Source organism: Aphidius gifuensis, linkage group LG2, assembly GCF_014905175.1.
Source record: "Aphidius gifuensis isolate YNYX2018 linkage group LG2, ASM1490517v1, whole genome shotgun sequence".
Lineage (NCBI taxonomy): Eukaryota > Metazoa > Arthropoda > Insecta > Hymenoptera > Braconidae > Aphidius > Aphidius gifuensis.
In genome coordinates this window covers 350,212-361,389 of record NC_057789.1, presented here as the reverse complement: position 1 = coordinate 361,389, position 11,178 = coordinate 350,212, and the positions used below count along the sequence as shown (strand labels likewise).

At 21.7% G+C, this 11,178-nt stretch overlaps 1 protein-coding gene across 1 annotated transcript; it reads right to left on the bottom strand.

Moving 5' to 3' along the window:
- Window positions 1-6,155: 6,155 nt before the first annotated feature.
- On the bottom strand, window positions 6,156-10,539 carry LOC122849320 (calpain-A-like). The gene is made up of 9 exons (XM_044148012.1): window positions 10,456-10,539; window positions 10,072-10,264; window positions 9,980-10,002; window positions 8,754-8,900; window positions 7,912-8,679; window positions 7,609-7,820; window positions 7,502-7,544; window positions 6,828-7,026; window positions 6,156-6,247 (listed from the first exon to the last, which is right to left on the bottom strand). The coding sequence occupies exons 1-9, from the start codon at window positions 10,537-10,539 to the stop codon at window positions 6,156-6,158; spliced, it is 1,761 nt and encodes a 586-aa protein (XP_044003947.1).
- Window positions 10,540-11,178: the final 639 nt, after the last annotated feature.

Genomic DNA, 11,178 nt, shown 5'->3' with positions numbered 1-11,178 from the left:
TTATTCCATAAAAATATATCAACAGAAGAAAGTGCCAATGACGTCAATGGAATATATTTATAATAATATCTACGTGTTTCTCGAAATTGCGTCACCTTTGCCGAAAAAAAAACGACAAATAAAATTTCACTTTCATAAATAGAAAATAAAAAATCAAAATTATCATTACTAATATTATTTTATGACAAATTTCTAATGAATCATGAATTTTTTAAATATATAAAATAGAACAAATTTAAAATAAATAATATTTTCGATACAACCTACTTTTAAAATTGAAAAAAAATTTATTTCCATTTTTTTTTCTTTTAAAAATTATAATAATAGACTACCTGAACTATTTTACTACACATTTGATGTATTTTTATATTTTTTTAAACATTATTTTATGGCAAGAAAATTAAATGTGATTGATAGGCGAGTCAGTCAATGATCGTGACACTGTGATGCTTGTCATTTTGTAAATTATTTTTTATTTTATTTATCCAATTACTTTATGTTTAATAATAATAAATAGAAAATATATTTAACGATATACAGTATTAATTTGATAAATAAAATCTATAAATTTCAAATATGAATTACTATATGAAATAATGTTGAATAAATTTGTAAATGAATCAATGAATTATCGAGTGAATGACTATGTATTTTTAATATATTAAATGTATTTTTTTTTTTCATTTTCTATTATCCTTAATTTATTTCAACATATCAGGGTCATAGAAAATAGATGAGATTGCTTCTGTTTATATGTTACGCATGATTTAATCTTGTAAATATTATTTGTAACATAAATTAATGTATCATTTATTAAAAATTGATGTTTTTAAAATTAATAAATCTAAAACATTTTAATTATTTTTTTTTATTGTTACAGGACTAAATATTGTTTAAAAGTTATCAAAAAAAAAAAATTATTTCTTTTGTTTTATTATTTTTATTAATTAATAAATAATAATAAAATAAAATAACAATTTTTATTTGATTTATAAATGCAAGTAATTAAAAAAAGGAATTTTTATTATTTATTTATTAAATAATATGAAGCTTTGTTTAACTGCTAATTTTTTCTGTGTAAAAATAATTTTTAAATTAACAATAAAATTGTAATAAAATTATAAATAATACAAGTATTGATTAATTATTTAATTAAATAATAAATAGTAATATTGTTTGTTGAAAAAAAAATATATAAAATACCATAAATTAATAACAATTTGCCTGAAGCACAATAAATTTATTACTGGCCAATATCAACTACAATTTATCAAAAATAATTATTATTAGATAGTTTATATTATGAAGAAAGCAATAAAGATCAATGATAAAGTAAAAAATAAAATCTAAAAACTATAATTACAATATATTTATTCAATGACCCAAAATTTATTATTAAAAAATTTGTAGAAATTTTAAATAATAATTCATTGATGTGTATTTTTAAATTAATTTTTTAAACTCTCTTTTTACATTCTCATTGTCTTTGTGATGATGATTGTTTATTTTTTTAATTTAAAAACCTACTATAATTATTAATGATAAAAAATTTAAATAAAATTTAGCACGATGCAATTTGAATATTTGAAATAAAGTTATCATAATCTTTGACAAATGGAAAAAAGAGAAATCAGAGGTCAAAATACAATTGAACTTATTATTTAAATAATTTAAATAGGTGCGTCATGAATACCTGTAAGTTTTGATAAATCCAAAGCAAGAAAATAAATAAAAAATTGCAAATAATTAAGAAAAAAAAAAAAGCCAAATGATTATTTAAAATTGATGAGATAATATTATTAGAAAAAAATAAATAAAATAATAATATGTATATTTTGTTTAAATGTTAATCCAGATTGAGAATGTTGTCTGGTGAAAGTGAAATAAAAAAAAAAAAAAACACATTTTAAAAGAGGGCCAAAGTCAAATGAAATAAAACGAATGATTGAGGAAGTACAATGACTAATACAAAGCTCGACCTCAAACTCCTTTCCTTTTTTTTTTTTTTTTATTTTTTCTTAAAACTATAATCTCTCTCTCTCTCTTTCTCTCTGAAATATTTATCATGTATCATTTGATGATCATATTATCCCCAAGTAAAAAAAATCCAAAAAATTAAATCAAAAAATTTCAATCACCCACGTGGGTGGGTGGTGAAAGTGAAATCAGCCAACATATTATATTTCTTTTTTTCCATAATATTTTAATAAAAAAAAATCAAGCCATATATTCTAACCCGGATATACAGGCATAAATTTCAATTTCTAATATATTAAATATCTACAAAGATGAATCAGTTTGACCTCGATTTTTAAAACCTCTAAATTCGCAATTGAGAATATTTCATGATTTTAAAATCTCACTAAAATACCAAGATACAATTTATTCAAGGAAAAATCTTGCTTATTAACAAAAAAAAAAAAAAAAAATAGTAATTAAAATTAAAATTTGGGCTGAGAGAAGATTCCTCGGATGAATAAAATCAACTGATGATTTTTTTTTTTTTTTGTTTATTATAATATACATTAATAGCTTGAATAATTATCATGTCAAAATTAATCATGTAAACAAAATAATATATTAGACATTTTTATTAATATATTTTTTAATTTGAATTTGTTTTTTTCTTTTGAAAATTAGTTATTTGTTGTTACAAAGTGTATTGTTAATATATATATATAATATTTTTTGTATTTTATTATTTTTTTTTCCATCGATACTATTGTTGTGATGATAATAATGATAATGATGATGATGATGATAATAATAATGATGATGTTGGTGGAAGGTGTATAGCGAGAATATGATAGTTGTTGGGTTCTTGAGGTGAAAGTTACAGAGTCAGGAAGTGGGTCACGACTTTGACCGCTCACAAGGTCCATACAACAACACGATATACAAGTTATTTGTCTGTTTATAATTAGTCTATGTATATACCAATGCCAGGATTTTATAATAATCATAAAATACATGCACATATGTATAAATAATAATGAATTATTATTTGTATAATTTTTTGGTTTTTTAATTCATCAAATAGATCTATTTATTCATTTATTAATAAAAAATTTTTTTAGCCAACTTTCGTTACTTGGAAATAGGAATTCTTGGAAAAGACAAAAATTTAAAAACCCTTTTTTTTAAATTCCTTCAAATACTTTCTTTTTTAAAAATTCTTAGAATTTATTTTTCTATTTAAAAATTTATTATACAATATATACAATTAAATGTTAAAAACTTTTATTTCTATTATTAATATGAAATTTAATTTTTTTTTAAATTTAAAAAACAATCACATTGAATAAAAATAAAATTTATATCATCTTAAAACAAGCTCGTTGGATTAAGCTGTGCGAAAAAAAAACCATCTCATCAATTTCTAATAATCAAAATAATTTTAAAGAATCAATTTAACTCTCAAAAATAACGAGGACAATGTAAAACAAACATTAAATTATCAAAAAAAAAATATTAAAAGATCAATTGATAAATTTAATATACTGATATCATAAAATATAATTAATGATGTTGTATAAAAAATCGCTGAAAATATATATAGACAGCAATCAATCAAAGTAAAAAAAAAAAAAAAAACCAACAGAGATCAAGAACCTCTCTCGTCAAATAAAACAAATATATTACAAAAGAATTAAATAAATAATAAAAATAATAACATTGTTTAAATGTCTATTTAGTATTTTATCATTTGTCTTGTGCTCGATCGAATCCATCAAATTTATAAAATACAAATAAAATAGTGTTGATGGATTTAAATAGATTAAAAACAATGATAAAGTTTTATATTTTTTAAATTTAAATCATCATTGCATCATATAGCTTTCTCTGTTACATTAAAAATAGGGTTTTAAAAAAAAATCTTTAAGGAATGAAGATGAACGAGTTGAAGGATTGATTTACAAAATGAAAAAAGAAAAAAAAAAAAAAGTAAATTAAAAGTATATTAAGTATGATAAGAGATCATATAAATAAATGCATGTATATGTATCATGTCTTATATATTATAATTATTATTTTTATTTTCTTAAATAATTTCTCCAAGTGTTGCAGTATCATGCTTCCTCGTGACGACCACACCTACATGTGTATCTACAACCCTGCTACTGGGTCAAGGCTGTCTTTCAATTCAAAAACTATAAAACTGATCAATAGAAAAAATAATAAATAAAATACACTTTTTTCTACCAGTTGCCCTGGAATTTTAAAAAATATCTCACGACAAACATTCTCTTTCTGGTTATATTATTTGGATAATAAAATGTTTAATTTATTGAACATAATCTTTATAATCTTTCTAAGATTTTTTTTTTTTTTTCCTATAAATTTTATAAGAAAAAAAATTCCTCGTTTTTTAAATTTATTGTTATTTAAAAATTTATGGTTTTTTTTCAATTATTTAATTAGTATATAGTATTTTAATTATTTAAAATAAAATGTTAAATATTTTTGAATAATTTGCTAAAATAAATATTGTCTTGATTTTAATTTAAAAAAAAAAATACAGTTAGAGTTTATGATTTATAAAAATGTATTTAGATTTGTGATTTATTGATTGTTGGTTGTAATCAGACTCAAGTCTGACTTGCAAAAATAAAAAATGATGTATAATTAGCTAAAAAGAGTTGATCATGATGATGATCATTGTTTGCATTTATTTGCAAACATAATATAGCAGGATAAATTTATTTATAAATTTATCATGTACCTGAGAAATTGAAGCACTCATACAAATATTCTTAAACGACACATGTCTATATGGAAAAAAAAAATATATATATATACATAAATACAAGTACATAATCGTAGAGTAGGTCACCAGAACACTGCCTCTAGCTATCTGCGTTCTTCAACTTTTCGTCTCAACTTTTATTTCTCTCCTTTCTTTCACCAGAATCATCATGTTTTTTTTTAAATAACATTTTTTTTTTTATCTATATTTTCATTTTGTCACTCAATTAATATTCATAAATTATCATCAATAATTTTTACTTGTTATTTTTCTTCTCACATCAAAATTAATGTCACTTGTCTAAAAAAAAAATTATTAAAAAGCAGAAAATTAAAAATACCGCATATCCGCAAGTGTGAAATTACTGAGAGTATTTTTTTTTTTTTTTTTTTCAACATTAGAATATGATTTAATGAAAAATTTTTACAAAGATTTCTTTATTAGAAATTTAACGTTTGTATAACAATGAAATTGATTTATAAAAAATTTTAAAATAAAAAAGGTATATGGTGTTATAAAAGGTTGAGGTTTTCCCGTGACAAAAAATATATAAAATAAAGAAAAAACAACGACCCAGATTATCATAACGACATCTCCATTTTTATATTCCATTTGTTAAATTAATTAAATTTCATGTACTCATTTTTCATCACAATGACATTCTTTATTACTCAACAATTAAATAATTTTTTTTTTTTTCCTTTTTCTACATTTCTCATGGATTGAATTTAATCTAAATTATGAAAAAATTTATAATAAAACAGATTTGAAAAGTTAGAGAGTCGCTATGGTGAGAGAGATTTTAAATATTGTCATTTTTCACATGAAAAAAAAATATATATAAATTTATAAAATTACATTAAGGCAATGAGGTCATGCGTTACGCAGTGTCGATCATTTTTAATAATATGTACAAGAAAAATAGAAGAGAAAAAATATATTATGAGCATAAGCATTGCATAATGATATTTTTATTTTTATAAATTAACTGAAAATAAAAAATCAACTGTGGATTTTATGATTGATTGAATTTAATTTAAATTGCAAATTTTGTAGAAATTAGTTTAGGAGATTATTTATTTTTATTTTTTTTTTTCAATTATGAAAGTGTGGCCTAATTTTACTGGTTTATTAATTTTTAATTTTTTAATGTTCATTATGTTATTTAATTAATTGATTGTTAATTTTTTTTAAAATAATTTTAATATTAGATTGTTATATAATAATATGAATAACTTGTAATTTCTTTTCTTTATTTTTTCATCTATAAATTATTAAATGACTAAATTTAAGAACAAATTAGTAACCAGTAAACAATAATTAAATGTTTTTTCAATACATTGTTGTTTTAACATTTATATTTTTTTTGTAGAAATATTTTTTCATTTATTTTTTCAATTATTTTTTCTTAAATTTTTTTGCAAGCTTGATGAAACATATCGTGAGCAACTTCATCGAAATTTATACTTTCTTGATTCAATGTCATCATTTCGATTTTTTCTGTAATAAAAAAATAACTTTATTAGTTAATTCGAAATTATTAATTTTTAAATAAATCAAAACATTGAATTTAAATTTATTCTTTTATCTTTTTTTTTTTTTTTACCAAATATCATTGTAACATCAACAACAGCTTGTACAAACTGATGAAAAAAAATATCAACGTCATTTCCATATTTCTGAAATATAGTTGCAACCATATCATAAGTCAATTTATAATTAAAAGCATCCAGAATATCTCTTAATTTTGTAAATGACACTGAACGATGTACAGCAGATGCATGGTCGTAGAATATTTTCTAAAAATAATTTAACTTATTAATTTATAAATAACAATCTTATCAATTATTAATTTATATTTACTTTTAACTCTCTGATAAATTGAATAATCATTTTAAATTGCTGTGTGTCTATTTGCAAATCATTATTTTTAGACTTTTCAAAATGTACCATTGTAATCAAATCTCGACACAATTTTGCACTAAATTCCTCACAAAATGATCCTGCCAATGAAATAACAGCTTTATTATTTTAATTTTTTCAATTATTATAAATACCAAATCTAAAAATAATTTATTACCAAATTGACTTTTAAGTGTAAACACAATCAAAGACAAACCATTAAAGTGTATCAAATTTTTTTCACCAGCATTACGTGATACAGTTCTTTTCAATAGATCATTATTCATTGAAAATCCATTTCGTTTTAAAACAATAATTATAAAAGGAATATGAATATAGCCAGGACAGCCCGGTGGCTGATAAAGTTCAAATGATTCCTAAAAAAAAAAAATGTTACATCACTAATTGTTATTTTAAATTAAAATCATTTAATCATACTTCAATGATCAATGTTATTTCAGCTATTTTTGCGATAGATAATTTTTTTTTTGGCACAAATTTTTTAGTTCTTAATAACCTATCTAACTCAATAATTATATCATTATCAAGCTTTTGGATTATATCACCTGAAACAATAAATCATCATCACTAATAAAATAATAATTAATAAAATAAAAAAATTATACTTATACAATTTGCGTTTAATGAAAATTTATTATTTTTCAAAATATTATATAAGCCTTTAAAATTAATTGCCCGATCACTTGGAGTTGACAGATGATCAGAAAATAATTGATAATCTGCTTCATCAATATAATCAGATTTTAATTTTTGTATCTGTAAAAAAAAAAAAAAATAATATTATTTATTTTAATGAATAAATTTATAAGCAAAATAAAAATAATATTTCACCTTATCTTTGACATTGGGCACATCAATATTTCGGTCATAAACTCTGAATTAAAAATGAAATAAATACATGTGCTCATACAACATAATATTGCAAAAATTAAACTTACTCTAAAATATCTCGTTGCTCAGATAGAATTTGTAGAAAAAAAGTTGCTGCTTTGAATGTATCTTTCATGAAGGGTATAATGTAATATGTACCAGGTTTTAGATCAAAACGTCCACTTTCTTGTCCGCGTTTACCATTTAGACAAAAACGACGGTATTCTTTTGAATAATCAAGCAATGGTTTTGTTAAAGTGTATTTGTCATGATCATCATACTGCACAGTGATGTAAATTTATGATTTAATCATTTTCATTATAGTTATTACATAATATTTTAGAGAAAAAAATAATTAATAATTAACTTACTATTATAATTTTAAGACTTATTGGAACATCATCAACTGGTACTGAATCATGTCTAGATTTCAATGATAAACCAATTAAAATATTACATTCATCACCTTCATTTGACTCTTTTAATACCATACGATATTGTGGATTAATTTTTAAAAAATCATTTTTAATCACTTCTCTTGATTCAATTCCTCCCATCCATTTACCTTTTATTGCTGATAATGATAATTTGTTACCACTTTTGATTGAATAAATATCCCCTATTAATCGATTGGGAGTTAAATTACAAATATAAACAGAGTCAAAGTATTTTATAAAATCTTCATATAGAATCCAGCTTTCTCCATCAACTTCAATTTTTAGTTCAGACTCTATAGTTTCTTTAGGAAATATTTCACTAATTTTACCAGGGTAAGGGTTCAATGATACAACACCATGAGGATTGCAAATACGTATTAGTTTAATTTCTCCATCAACATTATTTTTTGTTGCTATTTTTATATCAGTTATAGCATAAGCATGATTTGGATTAATGGCAAATGTATTAATTCCAACTCTTGCTGTCATTTGCTTTTTTGAATAACTCCCACAAGCAATCATTGTAGATTTTTTTATTGTATTTTGCATAGTTTTGAATAAATGGCTTGCTGAGTTTTCAACAAAAAACCTTTCTGATATACCTCCTGATAAATCCTGCATTGCTATACTTGCAAAACCTGCGTTCAATTTTTTGTATGATCGATAAAGTAATTTTGCATAAGCTTTTTCCATTAATGATGGCTAAAATAATTGCAATAATAATTTGTTATAATGTTTTTGTTGAAAATAAATAAAAAAATAAAAAATAAACATACCCAAAACTCGTTGGGATATCCTGAGGATGCATATATAAGTTTTCCATTTTGAGTTGGAAGACGATCATCAACAACAACGTCAACCCATGTTCCTCCTTCCCAAAATCTGCCTGATGGCAAGACGATCACCCATTGAACTACAATGACCTTGAAAATTATTTATTATTTAATTAAATATTTTTAAATGTATATAATTTATTTTGAAGTTTATAAATATCAGTAAATTACCAATAAATTGAATCAGCAAAGCCACAGAAAAAGTACAAGTTGCTTTCATTATTATCAAATATATTTTTATCGAAAATGAATCCAGTCAGCACAGTCGTTATTTATGTTTTAAACAACAAATTTTTATTTAAAAAATATATAGACCAGACTCAGGAATTTGAGTTATCTTTTTTTTTTTTTATTTTGTTAATAGTCATAAAATATTTATTAGTATACGCAAGAATATGAATATTAACTTGCATTTTTTATTTTCTATTTCCACCAATGTATATTTTGAAATAGGTAAAAATTAAATAAATATAAGTACGTTACTTGGAAAACTTGAAAAAATAATAGAAATAACCCAACAAGGTAATTCATAATTACAGAGTTATATAATGATTAATTTAGATTGTAATAAATTATATATATTGAAATTAGTTATTATTGACAAACAAATATTTATCAATTTAAATAAAAATTCTACTAAAGCTGGAAATTATATGTAGGTATATAGAAACTATAAAATACATCGTGAAGTTAAACAAATTGTTATTTATAAAAAATATTATTTTCCAAGGTTAACGTGAAAATTGCAAAAATTTGCAGCTATTTATTTTTGCTAAATATTTTTTTTTAGCTATTAAAATGATAAAAAATAAAGTTGGAATTTTTATTTGTTTTTTATTACTTTGGCTAGTTGAAATATTTTTTACAAAGCAAAATCTCCAATATTATTAATGTTCAAATGTTTAAAGAAGAAAAAAATAATAATTCAATGAAAAAATTTAAATATTTAATTCAATCTGAACATTTAATTTAATTAAATCAAATTTTTTTTTTTTTTTTTTGATAGAAACACCATAAATTTTTCTATTTTTTTTCCTTTTTTTTTTCATCAGATTCATCAACTCTTTCTTTATTGTCAATTAAATTTTTTTTTCTTGTTTCTTTTGCCAAAGTCGAGAAAACATGTCATGATATTCTTTATTCAAATTTCTACCGCTTTCATGGCTTACTGCAGGTGTATTTTGTATTTTATCTGTCATAAAAAAAATATTCATTATTTATTGCTAAACAAATCGAAACATTTTATTTTCGTTTTATTTACCAAATATCAAGGTAACATCAACAACAGCTTGTACAAACTGGTGATAAAAAATATCAACGTCATTTCCATGTGTATGAAATATAGTTGCAATAATATCATATGTTAATTCGTAATCAATGTCATCCAGAAGTTTTCTCAATTTTTCGAATGCAACAGAAAAATAAAAAGCAGATGCATGTCTCTTGAATTTTTCCTAATAACAATAATAATTATCAGATTATTAAAATCTATTAAAAAAGAATAATAATCATTAATTTTTATTATTTTCTTTACTTTTAATTCACTGATAAAGTGAATAATTATTTGAAAATGATTTATATCAATTCTTAATTTATGAATTTCAGGCTCATTAAAATTTTTAAATGTCGTAATACCATCATGTACCATTAATACCAAGTCTTGACATAATTTTGCATTAAATTCCTCACAATAGGATCCTGTTGATAGAATGACATTATCACTTTTCATCTTTTTTTTATTGAACAAAAAAAATAATATACTTTATAAAATATATTAATAAACTATAACATAATTATTTCAACTTACCAATTTTATTTTTGATAGCAAATACAATCAAGATAAAGTCATTAAAGTGGATTAATCCATTGTGGTTTGCAAAGAGTGTATATATAGCATTGAAAATATGCATATTAATAGAATATCCATTTTGTCTCAATACAGTGAATATAAAATCAGTTTTTATATAGCCAGGAGAATCTTCCTCTCCATAATTTTCAAATACTTCCTTGAATAAATAAAAAGCACATGCATATCAATGATAATATTTTTTTCAAAATAATTCAATAAATATATTTATTATAATACTTGAGTAATTAATAGTGTTTTTGCTATTGTCAAAGGAGAAAATTTTCTTTGAAGCACCAAGTGTTTTCTTGTTGCCAATAATTTTAGCTCCTTAACAACTGTGTGATAAAGTTCCTGTGGAATATGACCTGGTGTAATATAAATTAATAATAATAATTAATAACCAATGAAATAATAAATAAATAAAAATAAAGAAACTTTTCACATACAATTTTTATTCAATGAGAATTTGTCATCATTCAGAATATTATACAAGCCTTTAAAATCAATCATATTATCTTT

Coding starts and splice junctions, on each gene's coding strand:
- LOC122849320 (XM_044148012.1), bottom strand. CDS start 10,539: ATGAAAAGTGATAATGTCATTCTATCAACAGGATCCTATTGTGAGGAA. Junction 10,265..10,455: donor GTCAAGACTTGGTATTAATG/GTACATGATGGT, acceptor TATTGTTATTAG/GAAAAATTCAAGAGACATGC. Junction 8,901..9,979: donor AAATACAAAATACACCTGCA/GTAAGCCATGAA, acceptor ATAATTTTCAAG/GTCATTGTAGTTCAATGGGT.